General features: G+C 36.9%; 1 protein-coding gene across 1 annotated transcript in view; it reads left to right on the forward strand.

Annotated features, from left to right (window-relative positions):
• Positions 1–24,315, forward strand: part of BCAS3 (BCAS3 microtubule associated cell migration factor) — a 602,596-nt gene that overhangs the window by 36,458 nt on the left and 541,823 nt on the right. The window contains exon 6 of the mRNA XM_044921944.1: positions 14,927–15,008. Within this exon, the coding sequence (XP_044777879.1) occupies positions 14,927–15,008 (82 nt within the window). The remainder of the gene's footprint in view (positions 1–14,926; positions 15,009–24,315) is intronic.

The raw sequence follows: 24,315 nt of genomic DNA on the forward strand, positions 1-24,315 counted from the left end.
CCCATTTCTTTTGGATGTATAGACCTGGAGTAGATTTGCTGTGTCATAGTGTAGATGTATGTTTAACTTTAGTACATATAGCCAGTTTTCCCAACGTAGTTTTACCAATATGTATGTCCACTAGCAATGTATGAAAGTTTCATTTGCTCTCTATTTCTCATTGGCTGTTGGTATTTTCAGCTTTTAAAATTTTAACCATTCTGGTAGGTATGTACCAGTATCTCACTGTGGAGTTTCATTCTACAGTAATTTTAAACTTCTAGAAAATTTTACAAGGTACTCCTTGATTTACCCAGATTTACCACTTATGGAGATTTTGCCTCATTTGCTGTATTAGTCTCTCAATTTTTTAATTTGTGCAGAATTTTTTCTGAACCATTTATCAGTAGGAGAAATTATGTACCCCTTTTCCAGAAATAATTCATTATATATTTCCTAAGAATAACCACATTATCTTATACAACTATAGCACTGTCAAAACCAGGACATTTATATTTGATAAAACACTATTATGTAACCTACAATCCATTTTCTGATTTCATCATTTGTCTTAATAGTCTCCTCTGTAGGTATTCTTACATTTTCACTTTCTTAATGTTGTCTTTTGATGACAGAAATCTGGATCAAATTTTAAGTGGTTTACTCTGTTAATGCCTTTTGTATCCTTGTTTACTCTAAGGCCATGAAGATATGTTTTCTTTTTAAAGATTTATTTTTTTATTTGAGAGAGAGAGAGAGAGAATTCACGTGAGCTGGGGGAGGGGCAGAGGGAGAGGGAGAGAGAGAATCTCAAGCAGACACAGAGGCCGACTTGGGGCTCAATCCCATTACCCGGAGATCATGACCTGAGCCAAAACCAAGAGTCCAATGCTTAACCGACTGAGCCACCCAGGCACCCCCTCCTATATTTTCTGTTAGAGGTTGTTTTTATCTTTGGTTTTATGATCCATTTGAAATTTTTTGTGTATAGTATGAGACAGGGTCAAGGCTCCTTTTACTTAAAATTAAAAAAAAAAAACCCCAAAACTTCATCGATTCAGCACTATTTCCTGAAAAGAACAGACTTTCCCCTCTTAATTGCAGTAATACCATATATGTGTGGGTAATTTTTGCCCTGTCTTTTTTTTTTTTTTTTTTTTTTTTTTTTTTTTTACCTATTTTTGAATTGATTTGTAAAATCTTTTTATTTTGAAATAATTATACACTCATGGGAAGTTGCATAATATTATTTAGAATCCTGTATACCCTTCACCCAGCTTCCCCCAAAGGTGGAATCTTATATAAACTATAGTGTAGTGTCAAAACCAGGAAATAGACAATTACGTTGATTTTTAGAAATATTTTAGTTTGTCTTTTCCAGTTTTATATAGATATAATTGACCTACTACATAGATTTTTAACACCATAAATTATGATAGTTTTGCCTGTTTTGAACTACATCTAAGTGGACTTATAGGATATGAGCGCAATCAGATTTTCATCTGCAGAAACAATGAATAATCTTTTTTTTTTTTTAAGATTTTATTTATTTATTTGACAGAGAGACACAGTGAGAGAGGGAACACAAGCAAGGAGAGTGGGAGAGGGAGAAGCAGACTTCCCGCCGAGCAGGGAGCCCGATGTGGGGCTCAATCCCAGGACCCTGGGATCATGACCTGAGCCGAAGGCAGACGCTTAACGACTGAGCCACCCAGGCGCCCCAGAAACAATGAGTAATCTTGAAACTGAGTCCCAAATTTTTTTGAATTGGCCATATATTAATATTCTTTAAATCTGGTCTGGGGGTTATTTACAACTACAGAAAGAGTGTACATTGATCACATAGTTCTCATATTCTATGCCTTTGCTTTCTGTCCTTTTTCTTTATGTATGCTTTCCTGTTTTAAAAAGTATTGGTCAGCTTGATGGGAACTAAGCAGAAGTGATAACAAAAATGAAAAAAAAATGATTGTTTTAGAGGGTTAACACTATTTTAAATGGGAAATTATCTAAAATTATAAGGCGTGAAAATACGCAAATATAAATTATATATGTTTGTGACTCAGTCTTGCCATCATTGAGATTTTAGACCAGATGATTCTTTGTTATGGGGGGCTGTCCTTGTACATTGCAGGATATGTAGCTACATCTGTTGCCTCTGCTAGATGCCCAAAGCAACTCCCATAACTGTGACAATTAAATATGCCCTCCCCTTCTAGAACCTCTTCAGGTTGAGAACCACAACTCTGTAGAGAAAATTCTGGTTGAAACCACTGGCTTAGATATATATAATTTAAAGGGAAAAGTTGTGTGTAGTTAAGAATATCAGGGATTTACTGTGTATATATGTGTGTGTGTATATATATATATATATATATTTAGCTTGTGAGTTCTAGTATTTTCTGGGAATCTTGATTTTGTATTAGCAGTTGGAAGAATTCTTTCTTTTAAATTAATTAATTATTTTTAAAGATTTTATTTATTTATTGGTCAGAGAGAGTGAGCGAGCGAGAGCACAAGCAGGGAGAGCAGCAGGCAGAGGGAGAAGCAGGCTCCCTGCTGAGCAAGGACCCCCCCCCCCCGCCCCCGCCAATGTAGGGCTTGATCCCAGGACCCCGGGATCATGACCTGAGCCAAAGGCAGACGCTTAACGGACTGAGCCACCCAGGCATCCCGCAGTTGGGAGAATTGTTTGTAAGCCTCTCTACAACTGTGGTCATGTCTTTTTTTTTTTTAAGATTTATTTATTTTTAGAGAGAGAAAGAAAGGTGCACAAGACGGGGGAGGGGCAAAGGGAGAGGGAGAGAGAGGATCTCAAGTAGACTCTGCACTAAGCACAGAGCCCAATGTGGGGCTCAATGTCACGACCCTGAGATCATGACCTGAGCTGAAACCAAGAGTCACTTGCTTAACCAACTGAGTCACTCAGGCTCCCTGAGCTGTGGTCATGTCTTAATGGTCTTTATATATCTGGTGCCAAGTACACTGTCTGGCAGTTAGTTGGTTATGTGCGTTCATTTATATTTGTATGTGTGTATGTACACATATGTATGTATATATGTTTAGTAAATGTGTTTCAAGATTTCAGTCTTTTGCTGAATAGTTTCCTCTACTTCAGAAAGACCCAAATTAAATTTCATAATCATTTGCTATTTGCTCACATCCCATTCCATTCCTAATCTATCCCTTCTTCCTAAAATCTCTATTTTTATTAATTAATACCACCATAATTTTTCCATTCAGCCACATTGAAACTTTAGGGCCTATGCCAAGTATAAGGGGATACAAATACAACTAAGACCTAAGCCTTGAGGAGATCATAGTCTACTTATGTGAGATGTCACTACTTAATTGCAGTCTGTGTCAGTGCTTCCCAAATGGGAGTACTTTTGCCCCCAAGGAGGCATTTGGCCATGTTTGCAGACATTTTTTATTGTCACGATTGGGAGTTGCTACTAGCCTCTGGTGGGTAAAAGCCAGAGATGCTGCTAAGCTTCCTACAATGTCCAGGACAACCTCCCACAATAAAGAATTGTCCCTTCCAAAATGTCAGTAGGGCTGAGGTTGAGAAACCCTGGCCTGTGAGATCAGTGTTAACAGTGGAGGAATGAATATTGTGCTATAGAGCACTGAGTGGTGATGACATGCCTGGGAGAGTTTGGACACTTGTGCTGCCTAATGAAGTTTCATAATGTTAATATAAATAATAGCATCTGTAATGGGGATAATCCACATATACCACACACATTCTTTTAGGCACATTGCCTATTATTCTCTATTATCCTGTCAATTTTATGATTTATTTTTATTTATTTATTTATTTAAAAAAATATTTTATTTATTTGAGAGAGAGAGAATGAAAGAGAGAGCACATGAGAGGGGGGAGGGTCAGAGGGAGAAGCAGACTCCCTGCTGAGCAGGGAGCCCGATGCGGGACTCGATCCTGGGACTCCAGGATCATGACCTGAGCCGAAGGCAGTCGCTTAACCAACTGAGCCACCCAGGCACCCTATGATTTTTTTTTAAAGATTTTTTTTACTTTTAAGTAATGTCTACACCCAGTGTGGGCTTGAACTCACAACCCTGAGATCAAGAGTTGCACGCTCCACTGACTGAGCCAGCCACGCACCCCTCAATTTACTTTTTAGTGTTATTCTCATTTTATAGATAAAAAAATTAAAGCTCATATTTAACCCCTACAAACTCACAACCTCTCCACTATCAACATTCCACATCAGTAGTCCCCCTTCATCTGTGGTTTAACTTTCCATGATTTCAGTTACCCACATTCAACTGTGGTCCAGAACCAGATGATCATCCTTCTGACATATCATCAGAAGGTCAGTAGTAGGGGCACCTGGGTGGCTCAGTCAGTTAAGCGTCTGCCTTTGGCTCAGGTCATGTCCCAGGGTCCTGGGATCGAGCCCCGTGTCGGGCTCCCTGCTCACTGAGGAACCTGCTTCTCTCTCTCCCTCTACCTGCTGCTCCCCCTGCTTGTGCTCTCTCTCTCTCTGTGTCAAATAAATAAAAAATAAAATCTTTAAAAAAAAAAAAACAGTTTTTCAGAGAGGTTGTATCATTATACGCTTCCATCTGCAATATCTGAGAGTTCTCGTTGCTCTACTTCCTGCTACCATTGGTGTTGTCAGTCATTTTTTTATCATCTTGTCAATCTTACAAGTTCGTATGATATCTGTTTTACAGACAAAAAACCTTAGGCTTCTATTTAATATAATGTTTCTCTTTGGCTAGATATCCATTGCAAAACTATCTTCAGTCCACAGATTATATCAGGATAGGTTTACAAGACCAATAAAATATGACAAACTCAGCCTTTTAGAAGTGGAAAAAGGCTGTAAGCCCAAATTGGCTTATCTGTAGCACTGTTTTCTCTCTCTTTCCAATTGGACATGTATTCTGCACAAAATAAAATAACAAGTGAAAAGGAATCCAGTCTGTGGGTGAGTGATGGTGAAGTGTTTATGACGGCTGCTAGGCTGACACTCTCTGTCATGGTGTTACCTTGACTTCTGAACACCTTCCAGTCTGCCTCCAGGCGTGTGCGTCTGTGTAGTCTGAGTGGTTTTACATTAACATCTACCCTGAGTAAGATCTTTTTGACTACCGAAGTGTTACTTGCACATGGAAGATACCATTAGGGCTGCTTCAAAGCTCGGAGTGGTATTTGGACTGGTGGTGCCGAAGTAAAGGCTGGGGTTTTGAAGTGTAATGTCTAAATCTGTGTTGCGTAACCAAAGGAACGTGTGAGTTTAACCGGCCTTCTTTTGATCTTCCTTTCAAAAATCAGGCTGAAGGGGAAAGGTGAAAGTCGCCCTAAAAATACTCCTCTCTGTGTGTGCGAAAATTTGGAAGTATGAAAATATGATTACAAGTTCCATTCATTATTTGTGTTCTGTGGTTTTCATATTGTTCTTGAAACTCACTTCCTTCTTGCCTCCAGTTTTGTATTTTGAATTTAGTGTCAAGACCAAAATACAGACTCGGTGGCTGTCTGCTTTATGTGGTTAGGAAATATCTGCTCTATAAGTTGTTAGTCCTCAAAAATATGTGTTTTAGGTGGTTTTTGTGGTTTGCATTTTTTTCTTGATGGCATACAGAGTAGGTTGCAGAGATACTGACACTCTGACATTAACTGAATCATTTGTGGTTAGTTAGGCAAAAATAAAACAAAAACCTTGTCCTGGTCTTCCTCCTAATGTTAGGAGCTTTCAAAAGAATGATTTTTTACTATTAGGAATCCTTTCTTCAAACTGTGCTATCTAAACTTTTTGAAATTGTTGGAACAGAGCTGTGACACATAAAATAACGCCCTGGCAATGACTTGTTAGTGAAAAAAAAGGCCTGAATTTAAAAATGGTTTTGAATACAGTATATTAATAGGAGATCTCATGCCTGTCTGGTCTGGTCATTTTGGGGGAATATTGTTCTTTGTGTCCTCAGATCTAAAATGAAAATATATCATCAGATTGACTCACAGGGTGATTCTGGAGAGAGACTGTTAGCTCTTATTGGAGATTGCTTTGAAGTTGTAATCGTCACTCATGTAGCTGGTGCAGTCCTTTTGTTGCTTCTTAGTTGAATACCTCAGTATAAGATGATACTTCTCACTTCTTTCCCTATCTCCCTTTATATTTTTACCTTTCCTCCCTAATTAAAAAAAATTATTGTGACTTTTTAAGTTAAACAGTCATGAAGCAATCTTCTTTTTAAAGAATTTCATCATCAGTTCAGTTGTGTGGTCTGTATGATTAGCACATACGTAACAATTAGCAAAGTGGTAACTGTACACTTGTACATTTAAATTGGCTAAGTGAGTTCCTTTTGTTTAAGAACTGAATTCCTTAGTATTAGACCTCATCACTTCTTCATTCTCACTCTGTATTTTTACCTTTTATCCTTATTTTTGGGGGAGTTATCAGGGAAGGTTACACTTTATTTGTGGAATTTCCACATTTTTCCATATCTGTATCCATATCTATATAAATAAAAATTAATAGACTTTATTTTTTATACATTTACATAAAAATTAAGTAGAAGGTACAGAGAATTCCTGTTTCCCCTCACCACCCCATTTGTCCCTGTTAACATCTTACCTTAGTAAGGTACATATTGATAAATTATTAATAACTAAGTCTATAGTTTGCATTTTTTCCCTAATTAAAATTTTTTTAATTTGGTGCTACCTTTTAAGTTTAAAACTAGTGAAATGCTCTTTTTTAAGGAACTTCATTTCAGTTATGTCTGTCTGGTTAGTGCATGTGGAACAATTAGAAAGATTGCTAGCTCTACATTTGCATATTTAAATGGGCTGTTTTTACATCACAGCTGGTAAGAAAACCTGTCGCAGGTAAAAACATCATATAAACACATAAAGGTTGGAATGAGTGTGGGGTATTTGCCAGAGAGGGTGGAGACTGCCTTGATCTTGAGTAGAAGTGTGAAGACTAGTGTGATAAAAACTGCAGCAGAGATGATATCCCCCTTCCCACCTTGGTAAGAGTCCTTGTACTGAGAGCTGTAAAACATAGGACGTAATATACCGGTGGGCTCAAGTATGAGTTGTAGCAAATGTGTGTTTATGATACGGTATTATAACACATTTCCAGACATGACATGTTAATAACACGCTTTGAGAACAGTGGGCGTAAGTGCAGTTTATGCTGAATACCATCAAGATTGAATAATGAGATTGATACAGATCCCATCATTTATTCATCCATTCATTCAACAGGCATCTTCTTGATTTAACTGTGTTTTATGTTGCATCTTTTTTTTTTTTTTTTTTTTAAAGATTTTGTTTATTTATTTGACAGAGAGAGAGACAGCGAGAGAGGGAACACAAGCAGGGGGAGTGGGAGAGGGAGAAGTAGGCCTCCCACTGAGCAGGGAGCCCGATGCGGGGCTCGATCCCAGGACCCTGGGATCATGACCTGAGGCGAAGGCAGACGCTTAACGACTGAGCCACCCAGGCGCCCCTATGTTGCATCTTTTAAATATACAATTTAGTCATCACAGTTGCCTTGTTAGGTAGATGTATCGTCACCCCTTATTTTAAAGCCAGACTCAGAGTTAGCAAATTTGTATAGTTAATAAATTATTTTCTACTAAATTTTCTACTAAAATAAACTGTTGGAATATTTGATGTTGTTGATGTGTGATATTTGTCACTGATGATCCTGGCTTATTGTTATGTTCTTGGCATTGTTGCCACAGGCCATGATTTTGGGAAAAGAATAAAACTTCCAGGGTCCCCCCTGTTGGCTGCTTTTACTCCCTCAGACTTCCTAGGTGGAACAGAGCCATTACTAGTCTGGAGCACTCTGACATGAAAGATATTTTTGATTGAAAGTCAGGATATGCATGTGATAAACACGGGGAATACTTTTTTTTCTGTTGTCTTTCATGTCTGGTATCTTGGTTTTCAATTCGTATTTCTAGCCTGGGAATCATCTGCTATATATGCTGTAGCCATTTTGAAAAAAATAGGCAAATTAATACCTCTTTTTAATTTTTTTATTTTAAAGGTGAAAACTTGTTTCAGTATTTTATCAAGAAAAAAACTACTAATCATTATCTTTTGTTTGAGCTGACTTGAGTTATAGGGAAAGATATAGTAATTTTTGTATGTTTCCTATCTTAAACAGGGACTGAATCTGCTCTGAATGTTTGTATGAATTTTTACAAATCAGTATTTTCCACTTCAAGAGATGGATATCATGTTGCTATAACTAAACCATCATACCTTAGTTTGGGGGAAAGGTTGCTCATTACTGGATTTGGAATTAAGATATGAATTCGATTAGGTACAAAAAGTTCTACCTTTTTCTTGAAATGAGTTCTTGAATCTCATTCATATTCTGAACTGTTTATCATATATACATCTGGAAATCGAAGGTCCTTCAGCACAAAAGTCTTACATCATTTGCCTTGATGGAGGGCCACTATAATAAAGACTGTTTATATAGTTTGAGGCAGCATTGCTTTTCAGAGGAGACTGATCTGCATTTCATTCACTGTGCGTAATAGATTTAAATCCATAATCCCTTAGCATCAGGCAACTGTAGTGGGCAGGAGACTTTAACCGTCGTCGTTCATGGAATAGTATAACTACAGAATTCCAGTAAGCAAATGAAAAGGCATTCGCTAAATCTCCTCATTCGTGAAGAAAATGCAAATTAAAACCACAGTGATGGTCCCATTGAACACCCACCAGAATGGCTGATACAAACCGTCGGTGAGGATTTGGAGCAGGTAGAACTCTTTCACATTGCTGGTGGAAGTGTGAATTTGTACAATCACTGTAGAAAACTGTTTTGTTGAAATGTACAAAATGTGTGCATATGCCTAACATAGGAGCAATTGTACTAGTAGACACATACCCAGAAGAAATACATATGTGTGTTCGCTAAACGAAATGTGCAAGAATATTTGTAGCAGTGTTCTTTACAATGTTATTTTAAAAATGGTAAAATCATGGCTCTCAAACAACTGTAAAATGGACACATGTCATTGATTTTATTTAACTCATTAATGAATGAGGTATTATTTGGCAAGTTGTTACAGCTGGATCAAAGCAGAATCTTAAGAACTGATTCAGGCAATTGGAATACTGAAATGAACTTGTTATGAGATGCAAACTTGGTTAATATACTATTGAAACTAAAATGTACTGCCTAGAATCATCTCTTTTATAGAGAGCAATTGAGTTTTATCTCTTCCAGACAAAATTCATTTGCATTTCTGTGGACAAGAGGCAGTAGCATTACTATTGGTTTTCTATAACTTACAGTATTGCAAAATAACCCAGTCAAAACAAAGGTGCAGATGTCTATAGAATCAAATAACTCCAAAGGGTCCACTAGACACGCTTGGTAATCCATTGAAAGGACATAGAATAATTCTTTCCTCACTTGAAAGTTTTTTTGCAATTTCTCCTGACATCTTAAGAGCCAAAAACTAGAAACAACCCAGAAGTCCACCAACAGTAAAATGGATAAGTTGTAGTATTTTTCATGCAATGGAAATCTGTATAGCAACAGGGATTAAAAAAAATACAATAAAAAAAAGAAAAAAAAATACAGTCATATGCAACAATACAAATGAATTCCATACACATATAATGTGCACAAGAAGCCATTCACGAAAGAGTGCATACCATGTGATTCTTTTTGCATAAAATTGAACAAGTAAAACTTATGTGTAATGTATTAGTGGTTATGGTCATTCTTGAGTTGGGTTTGTGACTGGGAAGGAGTGTGGAGGGACCTTCTGAGTATCTATCATGTTCTGTTTCTTGATGATTGTGCTGGTAACAGAGGTATATTAACATGGAAAATTCATTAAGCTGCACATATATGTATGATTTATGTGTTATTTCTTTGTCTGTTATTTTCAACAAACTTTGCTAAAAAGAATCAACTGCAGACACAGTTCTTCAATTTGGCCAGTATCTAAAAGGGGAGTTGGGGGTGTAAATATGTACTCTTGTCTTGATTCTGAGTCATTATAGAGCATTATTATTGTTGTTGTTGGTATTTGATTGACTTTTCTATTTTGTAGTCAGATACCTTTGAAAAATCATCGCTTATTTCAGAGACAAGTTTGGTTCTGAGGGCTAGATGACCTTCATTTGCTTTTAGAATTCTCTTAACAGTAGTTATAAAGCTCTCCCACAACTTTTATAGCCCTTTCTCTGTGTGTATTATTGTCTCGGCTGTTATAATTTCCTTTTGCCGTAGATTGAGTTGTGAGATTCTAAACTTGTACTTCCCCCCCACTTTTTTGGTTTGGTATGTAATTTGCATATTTTCACCATGCGAAAGCTATTTTCTATGGTTGGAAAAGATTTTTTTCCTACAGTGTGAACAAATCATTCTTTGTTCTCCTTATTGTGCCTCCAAACTGGTACGTCCGGTTTATGCTCCAAACAACAAAAGTCTGTCATCAGAAATTAAAATGCCAGTAAGAACAAAGGCAGAGACCCATGAGGAACTGTTGGAGAGGTTTCCTCCCTGTTTGCTCCTCTCCCCAAGTTACCACCGTTGCCAGGAAGTTGGAACATTGCTTGGTACACTCCTTCCTTGTAGTTCTGCCCTTGTATTTATTATTATTTTTGGTTTAAAAATGAACTTACAGCTCCTGGTAATTCTTGTCAGGATATATAAAATCCTCATCTCTGAGATTTTTTTTTGTCATTTTCAACGAGCTCTTTTTTAAGAGATGTAAAAATCACTGTGAAAGCCTTTAAAAAAGTTAATCAGTTTTGACACTCATTTATTTGAGAGCAGAATTACCAGTGAACATACTGTATAAAATTATTAGAGGCAATTGAAAGCGGCAGCTAAAGCCGAGCCTGTAAGGACTTATCCATCTTGTGTTCTTTCTAAAATGTGCACACATCACGTCTTTATCTGTATATACTTTGTTGGCACTTCTGTTCTGAAATAGTATTCCAATGTAGCAGTTGCACACACAGTTTGGAGAGTTCTCTCCTCTCGGAAGTTTGACATTTGCGACTCACTTAGGATACTTTAGAATTAGGCTTCTAGGGGGGGAATTGGAGGGGGAGATGAACCATGAGAGATGATGGACTCTGAAAAACAAACTGAGGGTTCTAGAGGGGAGGGGGGTGGGAGGATGGGTTAGCCTGGTGATGGGTATTGAGGAGGGCACATTCTGCATGGAGCACTGGGTGTTATGCACAAACAATGAATCATGGAACACTACATCAAAAACTAATGATGTAATGTATGGTGATTAACATAACAATAAAAAATTAAAAAAAAATAAAAAAAGAATTAGGCTTCTAACAATCTTTTTAACATACTCATAAATATCTATGGCAACAGGACGTTTCTTCATCCCTCCCTTCCCTTATGTTATAATGAAAGATTCTGGGATTTAACTTAGAGGTAATAAATGATGGGTAACAAACGTAGGATGCATTTTGTAATCATTCCTAATGTTCTTTCTTACCTGTTGCTGTTGCTGTACATTTAAAGAGGGATTTCGAGTAGAACTAATGATGTATTGTATGGTGACTAACGTAACATAATAACATAAAATAAAATTTAAAAAAAGGATTAAATTTAAAAATAGAGTAGAAGCTAGGAATAGAATAGAGCATTTAGGTCTGTTTTGAAAGCTGTTACGCTGAGGAGCATGGTGTGTTCTGATTTCAAAATGTTTTTCGATGTCAGAGTAAGCTCTTGTGCATTAAATCCAGTGTTAACAAATGTTTATCATATTGTGAGAATGCCAAGACAAGTTTGCCTTATTCTTAAACATTTTTTTTTAAAAGATTTTATTTATTTATTCATGAGAGACAGAGAGAGAGAGAGGCAGAGGCAGAGGGAGAAGCAGGCTCCCTGCAGAGCAGGGAGCCCGATGCGGGACCCGATCCCAGGACCCTGGGATCATGACCTGAGCTGAAGGCAGACGCTTAACCGACTGAGCCACCCAGGCGTCCCAAGTTTGCCTTATTCTTTATTTTTTAGTGTAATTTAGTACATAGCTCAATTGAATATTAGACTTTTTTTTAACTTTAATTATTTAACTTTATTTTATAGAACCAAAAGCTAAATGCTAGACCTGTGGCATATGGCAATAATAGTACAGAGCAGATTTTGTGTCAGAATACTATGATTTGTTTGTTATACTATGAACTTACATTTGTCATAGTGAGAAGTGTTTTCGTTGCTCTGAATTACAATTTCAGTGCAAGTTCTACAGTATTGTTTTATAATTTATTTTTTATTTCCTTGTTAATAGAAATAGTATGTATATTGAAGAAGAATATAATTTATCCATTCTTATATCTCCATTTTCATGGAGATAGCCAATAATAACTCCATAATGTAATTGGATTACATCAGTGATATACCTTTCAGTGCAAGTGTGCGTAATTACGATCAAAGAGATCATGATTTTTAGATTTCAGAGAATGTATGATTCCTGTACTGGGTGGGAGGTTGAACAAAGTGACCTTTTAAGACTTTTTCTAGATTTTAAGTTCTGTTCTCTAAAAGTAAACTGTAGACTTAAGAGCTACAGTATCTAATTGCCATGTTTTTCATGTGGAAAATTAATGTTCACAAAGGAATTTGTAGAGAGCTCACTTCTTATCTTTGGCTATCCTGAGTGTATGGCTTTGGTATGTTTAACCGGTGATAGGTGGTGCTGTTGTTGCACAGTTAGTGTGAAGAGCCTAGCATTCCTCAGATCTTCTGCATCCCAAGTGTTCCAGAAGGATTTGCCACTGTGGCCCGTGAATGAGTTGTAATAATTTGTATAAGCCAAATGACTGTGATGTGTCTTTAGGTATCATCATAATTTAACATTTATAAGAAACAAAATATTTGTGATTTGCAGCTCTTAAATACAGATTGAAGAAAAGCTGAAGATCTGAACAAGCAGTTAATCTTAAAGACAAGCTCTGCAAATATACAGTTTAATATTGAAAGCTTTAGAAGCCATTTATCTTGTATTGTTGATATTCTAAACTGCTTGTTTGGCAGGCCTATTAAAAAACTACCATCAGCATGTTTCCTCTGTTGACTGTTTATTATATCTGTTGTCAGTTCTTGGGTATTTAGAACTAGTTTTATCTTTTTTGCCATTTTCCCTGTCTGATATTACATATTCCGTCAAAAACTTGAGAATTATGAAAATGTATTGTGAACTACATTAACACTTAAAGCAGTCTGGAAAGCCTTTCTTAACTAATTCTAATTTAATCTGCTCAATACTAAAGGTAGCAGCAGAGTGTTTCCTTGAGCCACTAGTTTTGAAAAGCGATTGTTTTCACACTCAACACATATATTGTCATATCCCTTTTACCTTTGGACTAATAGACTACGGTACTCTTTATATGTGAGGAATAAATCTGATATGACTCAAAATGAACATTCACGTGGTGTTTGATCTGGGTGTATAATAAAAATGATGACATTTAAGGATGCTTACATATTACTTTTGTAGTTCATAGAATACTGAAATTGGGGCGCCTGGGTAGCTCAGTCACTTAAGTGGCTGCCTTCAGCTCAGGTCATGATCTCCAGGACCTGGGATCGAGCCCCGCATTGGGCTCCCTGCTTGGCAGGAAGCCTGCTTCTCCCTCTCCCACTCCCCCTGCTTGTGTTCCCTCTCTCGCTGTGTTTCTTTCTGTCAAATAAATAAATAAAATCTTAAAAAAAAAGAATATTGAAATTACAAGTATCTTTGAGGTCCTTTAGCTCCTTTACCTTTTCAGTTTATAAATGCAAAAGAATACAGGCTGAGGGTTAAGGAAAAAAAAAAAAGAAGAAGAAGAAGGTAGCAGGAGGGGAAGAATGAAGCGGGGGAAATTGGAGGGGTAGACGAACCATGAGAGACGATGGACTCTGAAAAACAAACTGAGGGTTCTAGAGGGGAGGGGGGTGGGAGCATGGGTTAGCCTGGTGGTGGGTATTGAGGAGGGCACATTCTGCATGGAGCACTGGGTGTTATGCACAAACAATGAATCATGGAACACTACATCTAAAACTAATGATGTAATGTATGGGGATTAACATAAGAATAACAAAACAAAACAAAACAAAAAGAATACAGGCTGAGGGGAGGTGGGGGAAGTGGGGAGATGTTGGTCACAGGGTACAGAGTTGCAGTTATGTGGGATGAGTAGGTCTAGGGATCTAATGTTCATGCATGATGGCTGTAGTTAATAACACTGTATTGAATACTGGAAAACTGGTGCTCTCATCATACAAACAAGGTAACTGAGGAGATGGCTGCAGTGATCATTTTATCATGTATGTATGTTAAATCATCATGTCATACACCTTAAATAAATACAATTTTCATTCAAAATATATTTTAAAAAGAAAAAAAATACAGGTTTATAGATGTTAAATCATTTATTCAAGGTGGTTAACAGGTAGGTAGTTGCAGGACCCTGACAGGGTACACAGGTTATTCACATTTACCGCAGTGTTCTTTGCAATATGTTTCGCTTTTTCTCATTTACAACATATTTACGAAAGTTAGTACCACATTTAAGTTCTGCTTTTCAGAATACTAAGAATATTTACCTTTTTCTTACATGGAAAACTTCATACTAATTTTAAAAATCATAGTTGCTTTGCTCTTAAATGAAAGGCAATCATGCAGGAACTGAGCAGAGTAGTTTATTAAAGATAAGAATTATAGATTTTAAGAACAGATCATTCATTTTCCTATTTATATCAAGTGTGTGCTCTATTTGTGGTAATTTAAACATGAATATTACTTAATGTGTATGAACAACCATAAATGTGTGTGTCTGTGTGCATGTGTGCATATCTTATATTTCAGACGAAAAATTGTGACAAAATTTAGGAGATCTTATTTTCTTATAATCATGTTCTGACCTGCATTTTCATTTACTGAAATTTTTTGTCTTCTCATGCAGATCAGTGGGGAAGCACAGGAGCTCTTTTCTGTCCGACATGGCCCCATTCGAGCGGCTAGAATCTTGCCTGCTCCACAGTTTGGTGAGTGTAGCCCTTAAGAAGAAACAAATCATTCAGGAGTTTCTCTTTTATTGGTCCTGGACTACCGACAGCAAGAATGATAACTAGAGTCTATTTTCCTCCAAGTGTCCATGCCCTTCCCTTCCTCCCCACAAGATAAAACTCTTGTTCTGTCAGTTGAGATGGAAATAGGTAATCTTAACCAGTTCAATATGGCCATTCACATTCTACTGTGGTTTTGATTTATCTTCATCCTCTTTGATCTCGATTTAGCCTTTGACTTTGCTGGCTCTTTCTTGAAGCCTTCTTCTCTCTTGGTTTGCTTGGCATTACTCTTCCCAGATCCCTTCCTTGCTGACTGTGCTGCTTTTGTTATGTTTCTGGCTTAGCTTTCTTCTGTGGGTATTCCCCAAGTCTCTGTTGTTCTCATGTCTTTGCTCTTCGCCTTGGAGAGCTTGGTTTTCACCATTATCTCGCTCATAGAGGAGTCTGCTGTCTGCATTTCCAGTGATGTCAGAAGTACAGTATTGGGCTTTTGACCTTCGATCTCTGCTTTAAAAATGAATACTTCTTAATGCTTAATGTTGTATTTAAATATTACGTATGTTTTGTTTTTATTTAAAAAAAATCAAATAAATGTTTAAATTAAACCTGCTATTTGGGTCCCTGAATAACTCCTGGCTCTTTAATGATCTGAGCTTTCTGTTGTGTTTTCTCATTAACTTGCCTGTGTTCACTCAGTAATGTTTTTTTTGCACGAGCAATAAAAACACTGTCAATTAGATCTTTTTTGCATACTTTAAAATCTTTTAAAAAAGAGGATCTTAAAATATTTTAATTCTATTATATTTTAAAGTTTTTCCAGAAGTTGGGTAATCTTCCTTCACTGAGCAGTTAATTCTCTAAATTGGTAAGAATGCTGTTTGTTAAAACTTACTACCATGTGCATTATGCACTAACCATATGCATAAGTAATGTCAGGGATTATTTTAGTGGTTAAGTCTGCTTAATTGAAATGGAAGGGTGAAGGTAACAAGGCAATAACGTCCTGCAGTCATGTAGAGACTTTTCTCCTTGTTATTGGACTATATGGTATATCCAAAGTCCAGCTGTCTCTCCTTCGCTCTCTCTCACTCTCTCTTGCTCTGTTTTTTGTTGCATTTGAGTTTTGGTGAAATCCTTTAAGGAGGAAGATTGTGGAACATCTTTTTCCAGAAGGTTTATGGAATAACCAGCTTTCTCTTTGGATGGTTGGATTCAAGAACAACTTTTTTATTAAAAGACTTTGCTATGTCTTTGTTTCTTTTGTATGTGATTCACAGAGGCCAATTTTTCTCCCTTCAGTTCATTTATGAAGCTCTTTTGTTTATGCCATTTATTAATGTTCAACTTTTCTCAGCTTTTACTTTGGGCAGAAATACCTCATGAGAGAGTATAAAGCTATAAAAGTTAATATTACTAGTAGAATTTGAGTATATTTAATTTATTTTGTCTAATTAAAAAAGATTTCTCTCTACTATAATATACTTCTAAAAATATTAGATTTGAAATATTTCACATAGCTAAATATTCTTTTATTCAAAAGTTACATATATGTCACTTTTGTTGTATCTGATTAATTTTTTAGATTTGTTTTTACTGAAGTCCTACATGTGACTGATAACATAAAATTTGTAATGGAAAATAGAACACCCCATCCCTCTCTTTTACCCAATTTGCTTTGTGTGATCATTTTGATGGAGTAAGTCTTTTAGTAGCTTTCTGAAAAAGGATGTGTGGTAAATTTTGTTTGTCTGAAGATGTCTTTATTCTTTCTTAATTTTTGTTTGATAATTTGGCTGGGTAACAAATACTTGTTTGTAAATGATGTTATTTGAGAATTTTGAAGGCATTGATCTAGTGTTATGATTGAAGAGTCTGAAGCTATTTTGATACCTTTTTCTTTGTTCTATGGCTTGTTTTTCCTCTCTGGGAGTTAGTAGAATGTTGGTCTTTGTTCCTAGTGTTCTGAAACTTTACATTGTTGTTTATTAGTTCATACATTGTCCTGGGCCCCTTCAATGTGAGAATGCAAGTAGTGTAGTTTTTTTTTTTTTTTTAAAGATTTTTATTTATTTATTTGACAGAGAGAGAGAGACACACACAGCAAGAGAGGGAACAAAGCAGGGGGAGTGGGAGAGGGAGAAGCAGGCTTCCTGCTGAGCAGAGAGCCCTATGTGGGGCTCAATCCCAGGACCCTGGGATCATGACCTGAGCCAAAGGCAGACGCTTAACGACTGAGCCACCCAGGCGCCCTTGCAAGTAGTGTAGTTTTGAGAAAATTTCTTAATTTTTTGATGATTTCTTCTAAGTTTTCTTTGTTCTCTTTTTCTGGTACTTATATGATTTGGCTCTTAGACCCCCCCCAGAATGATTAATGATTAATTAAGAAAAATAATTCCTTTCATGTCCTTTTTGGGAGATTGTCTCAATGTGGATTACTAATGCTTCTATTGAATAATTCTTTCTATTATCACGTTTTTCTTAATCTGACCTTCTCATACCCAACACCTCACTCTCTCTCTCAGCCTGCTCCCCTCTTCCTCTCCCTCTCTCTTTTCTTTCTTTCTTGGTGTAATTTACATATAAATATTACCAAATAGAATCCAGTGATATATAAAAAGAATTATATATCATGACCAAGTAAGGGATATTTCAGAAATACAAGGCTGGTTAACATTTGAAAATCAATCAGTGTAATTCAAATTAATAAAACAAAGAAAATCCATATGATCATTTTATTAGAAGTGGAAAAAACCTTTGATAAAATTTGGTAGTATTTATGATTAAAAAAACTTTCAGCAGGGTGCTTGGGTGGCTTAGTCGGTTGTCTGACTCTTGATTTCAGCTCAGGTCATGATCTAGGGTTGTGAGATTGAGCTCTGCATTAGGCTCCTTGCTCAGCACAGAGTCTGCTTGAGATTCTCTCTCTCCCTCTACCTCTCCCTCTCTTAGCTCTCTCTAAATAAATAAAATCTTAAAAAACTTTCAGCAAATTAGGATAGAAAGAAACATTCTCAGTATAATAATAGCTAACATCATACTCAGTAGTGATACATTACTTTCCTGTTGAGTTTGGGATGGCTTCTACCATAACTTCTATTTATCTTTCAGTGCAGGTCCTAGCCATTACAATAAGGCAAGAAAAATAAATAAAAGGTGTAAATATTAGAATGAAGGATGTAAAATTGTCTTTATTCATTGATAATTTGTGTATATGGAAAATACAAAAGAATCTATAAACTGTTAAAATTAATAAGTAAATTTAGTATAGCTGTTGCATACCAGGTGCATTAGATCTTTTGTGAACTGATCCCCTCACTGTGTGTTTTTCCAGCATCATTTTCAGTCATCCTTAACCAGTGTCCCCCCATCTTCCCCTTCCTTACCCTAATAGTACTCCTCTGTGATAGTTCTACTGAACTTTCATTTCCTCAAATGATCCATCCTCTTTAAGGTCATTTCATTGCTATTTCCTTTTCTAGAATTCTCATGTCCTTCTAACCCTTTTTGCTCCAAAATCAGTGTTAATAGTATGTGCTCTCATAGGACTTACTGTTTTCTTTCTTTTTTTTTTTTTTAAGATTTATTTATTTATTTTAGAGGGGGAGAGAGAGAGTGTGTGTGTGCAGGGAGAAGGGGCAGAGGGAGAGGGAGAGAGAATCTCAAGCAAACTCTACACAGAGCATGAAGCTGACTTGGGGCCCACATTGGTGGGGGCTCGATCTCATGACCCTGAGATCATGACCCAGGCAAGCCGAAACCAAGAGTCGGATGCTGAATCAACTCCACCACCCAGGTGCCCCAGGACTTACTGACTTTTTTCTTTCTTTCTTTTTTTTAATTTAATTTTATTATTATTATCTTTTAAAGATTTTATTTATTTTTTGACAGAGACACAGCGAGAGAGGGAACACAAGCAGGGGGAGTGGGAGAGGGAGAAGCAGGCTTTCTGCTGAGCAGAGAGCCCGATGCGGGGCTCGATCCCAGGACCCTGGGATCATGACCTGAGCCGAAGGCAGACGCTTAACGACTGAGCCACCCAGGTGCCCCTGTTTCTTTTTTTTAGTTGCTCATTTACCTCTTGCTAGATTTTTTTAAGAAGATTTTATTATTTTTAAGTAATCACTACACCCAATGTGGGGCTCAAACTCACAACCCTGAGATCGAGTCGTATGCTCCACCGACTGAGCCAGCTGAGGGCCCCATACGTCTTGCTAGGTTTGTAGTCTGTCTTCATATCTTTAGTGCCTCACCAAGTACTTGATACAAGGTATTAATAAATATTTGTTGAAATTTGCTAAATGGTGTAATCTTTTGAAAATTATGACCTAGAAGAAAAGCAAGTTCCCTTTCTGTAGGTATTCCTGTGGAAGGTCTGTCCTTTAATTAAAAATGAAAATCTGAAGGATTTGGATGGCATCTTATTCCACAGAAGATCATCATTAAATATAGTATAAATGGGCATTTACTTGTGTCAGCATAGTTTATGGTTTCCTACTTCTTCATGGTCACTATCAATAATCGATTACTTTCTTAATGAACCTATACCTTTTTATTTATTTATTTTTAAAGATTTTATTTATTTATTTGACAAAGAGAGACACAGCATGAGAGGGAACACAAGCAGGCGGAGTGGGAGTGGGAGAAGCAGGCTTCCCGTACAGCAGGGAGCCCAATGTGGGGCTCGATCCCAGGACCCTGGGATCATGACCTGAGCTGAAGGCAGACGCTTAACAAGTGAGCCACCCAGGCACCCCGAACCTATACCTTTTTAGAACCAAAATGTTGGAAAATGTTCATGTTTTTGCTGTTTATTCTAATTAATACCATGCTTGTTTGTACTCTTTGCTCTTATTGATTGAACTCTTTATTATTATTAGTGATATATTATTATGGATATGTATCCTATATACTTCATGTATAGTTTGCTATTTGTCATGTTATTTGGTGAAATCTATCAGATTTTATGTTATATGTCTTTAGTTCCACACAAAGAAAATCTTTGCATATTTTATAGCCATGTCTAACTTTAAATCATGACTGTCCTTTAAAGTTGAATTTAATTTTTTGTTATTTGTTTTCTTTTTATATTTTCTTGATTTTTCCTTGCCAACCTCTGATTTTCATAGGTTTTTTTTGGAAATTTCTCTTTTATTATGGTCTTTCCCATACTACAGTGTATTTCTTTGGAATCACGGGAACAGTAATTTACTAATCACCTCATCCGATGCAGTGCCTTGCTTGATTATATGGAATATGAGTAGTGACCCAAAATGAATTTATTCTGTATTTGACAGAAGAGAAACCAGAACTCTGCTTTTGTATAAAGTATTTTTATCATTTATCAGTGACCAAATGAATAATGCTGTTTTTAACTCTAATAGAGCTTGTAATTCATTTAGGAGTTATATTAGCCTTATACTCATGCTGTTTTGTTATTGGTTATGGAGAAAGATGATCATTTTGGTCTCAGACTTGAATCAGATTTCTTAGAAATGCAGATTCAATCTTATTCATTATCCTTAGGAGTCCAGTGCACTGAGTACCTGAATTTTCTTCATTTAAGAATGTCTTAGAACTAATTCTTATAAGCTAGGATCTTAGTCCTAGAAAAGGACTCTGGAGATAAAGTTTCCTAAATGTCTCCAAGCCTAATTTCTGGTACTCATCCACAATGGTAGCCAGCTTGGCTTATTTCTTCTAGATTATTTCTATTATTACTTATTGCTAGAAAGGTACTATTATTTATCATCCTGTTAAATAAGGAATTTACAATTTAATATCTTAAAGTAAGCCTGGTGGTGGGTATTAAAGAGGGCACATACTGCATGGAGCACTGGGTATTATATGCAAATAATGAATCATGGAATACTACATCAAAAACTAATGATGTGGGCGCCTGGGTGGCTCAGTCGGTTGGGCGACTGCCTTCGGCTCAGGTCATGATCCTGGAGTCCCGGGATCGAGTCCCGCATCGGGCTCCCTGCTCGGCGGGGAGTCTGCTTCTCCCTCTCCCACTCCCCGTTTGTGTTCCCTCTCTCGCTGTGTCTTTCTCTGTCAAATAAATAAATAAAATCTTTAAAAAAAAAAAACAACAAAAAACTGATATAATGTATGGTGATTAACATAATAATAAAATTAAAAAAAAAAGGTTTAAGAAAAACCCCTAAGATCCAACCCATTTTTTCCTACTGGAGTGTAAATGCCAAGTAGTTTCTGAAACTTATAATATTATAAACAGCCCACCCATGCAGTCAAGAATACCAGTTGTTGCTATTTTTTTATGATATGAATGGTTACAATTATTTTTCTAGAAACAAACATGAGCAGAATAATTCTAGAGTTGTTAAACTTTTTTTTTCATTTGCTTATTTTTGTAAATTTTCACATGCTTCCAGGTGTCGAGTTTTCATTATTTTTCATAAGGTACAACTACCAGTTTCATCCTTTTCAAATGACGTAAATGTGGTTTTTATCACATTCAAAGAAGAGCTGTTTGATTTTTCAGCTGTGTGAATTCAGAGATTTTGATTAACTTCTCCAGAAGGGTTTATTGTAATTTTTTTTTTCTGTAAAGTTCTAATGTTAAGTAAATCCTGTAAACACACACACGCGCACACACACACACACACACAGTCTGTTCAGCCAAGACACCAGCAACCTTCCAAAAGTAGGCCAACTGACATTTGCTTATAGTCATCACCAGTATTTTGCAGAGGAAACAGGCTTATTGACATTTTATTTTATTTTTTTTAAGATTTTTTATTTATTTATTCATGAGAGACAGAGACAGAGAGAGAGAGAGAGGCAGAGGGAGAAGCAGGCTCCCAAGGAGCAGGGAGCCTGATGTGGGACTCGATCCCAGGACCCTGGGATCATGACCTGAGCCAAAGGCAGACGCTTAACCATCTGAGCCACCCAGGCGCCCGCTTATTGACATTTTAAATGGCCAAATTATGAGATTTAGGGCCTCCCTAATGTTTTCTGCTCTAATTACTTCTCAGTTTGCCTTGTGTATTTTTTTTTTTTTTTAATAACACCTCTTTATCATTGGGGCTTTTACTACTTGGAATCATTTAGGTTTTTACAAAATTTTGCAAAGCCTGTGATTTAGGTAAATTATGACTGGAAACATACATTCTGTTCCTCTTAAATTTCTTTAATGTTTTTGGTTCCAGGAGAGAATACCTGTTTTAGAAGTGCTACTTTTTTAGTTTTTTAGTTTTGTGATCTCATGGTATTGAATTTGAGACATTGATCTAAGAGTATTCTCGGTTTATACCCATTTGAACCCTGCAATTAAGGGCTTTTCCTATGAGGGCTGTAGTGAGAGGGAAGTGTACTGAACAGAAAAGAAAGGAAGTAAATTTATAAATGAAGTGAATAATAATGCTTGATATTTTTCAGATGAAATTCTAGGTTGATTATATACATTATCATCACTTTACTGCTAGTCTGCCAAGGTGAGTACCATTACCTGGTTTGATAGGTAAGGAGACTTAAAGCTCAAAGAGGGTAATTGGCTGGCATAAAGACATATAGCTGATGGGTGGTAGAACTGGAATTTGAACTTTAAAGCTTGGCCTCTTAATCATTAGGCCTCACTGTCTCCATGATTACAGAGAAACATGTTTACCAGATCTAGGTGTTTCTAGGCTTCGTCTCTTTTTTTTTTTTTTTTTTTTTTAAAGATTTTATTTATTTATTATTTGAGAGAGAGAATGAGATAGAGAGAGCATGAGAGGGGGGAGGGTCAGAGGGAGAAGCAGACCCCCCGCTGAGCAGGGAGCCCGATGCGGGACTCGATCCCGGGACTCCAGGATCATGACCTGAGACGAAGGCAGTCGCTCAACCGACTGAGCCACCCAGGCGCCCTCTAGGCTTCGTCTCTTACGGAAGAAATCAAACTGTTGTGTATTCATTGAAATATGTAAAAAGTAGCTAGCTCTATTTCTCTGTATTTTCTTCCATTTTGAAAGTCTAAAGTATCTTCAGTTGTCTTAGTGTCTTCATTGTATTTGCAGTCCTTGGTTGTTTAGTCTAAGGGTGAAGAGTAATTAAAATAGTCAGTATGGGGACCAATATATAGAAAAGCCATTATCCAATATAACTACATTTAAAATTTTAAGCTGTCAGGATAGAGTATGTCACAAAAACAGCTGTAGTCTATTCAAGTTACATTCACCTTAAATTAAATCAGCTGTTGAAAAGAAATGTTGGTTCCCTTTTACAGGACTTGGTATAAACTCCTGAAAGTACATCAAAAGGGTTGGTGACGGATATCTTGAATCAGATAAAAACAAAGGTGTAACACGAAGCAACTAAATTACATGTGAGCTTAATGATTCTGACCCAAATAAACAGACTTGTAATGGAGATGCTGATGATTATCAGTACAGCTTAAATGGTTTTTACTGTAGAATTGTAAAGAAGAAGTGGGTGTCTTAGTGAATTGGACAAGTTGTGGTCTTAGAAATCTATGTTCATTTATCATAACACATTCCTAGGTGTGAAAATGAAAACTCATAATTTTCTAAGTATCGTTATTGTAAAGTAAGCCTTTAAAAATTCATCTTTTCTTTTAAAGATTTTATTTATTTTAAAGATTTTATTTATTTGAGAGAGAGCATGCGAGAGAGAGCATGAGCGGGGGAGGGGCAGAGGGAGAGGGAGAAGCAGATTCCCCCCAGAGCAGGGAGCCTGATGTGGGGCTCCATCCCAGGACCCTGGGATCATGACCTGAGCCGAAGGCAGACGCTTAACCAACTGAGCCACCCAGGTGCCCCAGAAAATTAATCTTTTTTGAGAAATAATTTACATAAAATGAAACTCATGAATTTTAGGTATATAATTTTAGTTTTGTCAGATGGATGCAGTTATGTAACTACCACCACAATCAAAATACAGAATGTTTCTTTTTTTTTTTTAAAGATTTTATTTTTATTATTTATTTGACAGAGAGACACAGCGAGAGAGGGAACACAAGCAGGGGGAGTGGGAGAGGGAGAAGCAGGCTCCCTGCAGAGCGGGGAGCCCGACGCGGGACTCGATCCCAGGACCCCGGGATCATGACCCGAGCCGAAGGCAGTCGCTCAACCGACTGAGCCACCCAGGCGCCCGTTTCTTTTTTTTTTAAAGATTTTATTTATTTGACAGAGAGAGATACACGAGAGAGGGAACACAAGCAGTGGGAGTGGGAGAGGGAGAAGCAGGCTCCCCGTGGAGCAGGGAGCCCGATGCGGGGCTCGATCCCAGGACCCTGGGATCATGACCTGAGCCGAAGGCA

Source organism: Neomonachus schauinslandi, chromosome 15 (genome assembly GCF_002201575.2).
Source record: "Neomonachus schauinslandi chromosome 15, ASM220157v2, whole genome shotgun sequence".
Taxonomy (NCBI): domain Eukaryota; kingdom Metazoa; phylum Chordata; class Mammalia; order Carnivora; family Phocidae; genus Neomonachus; species Neomonachus schauinslandi.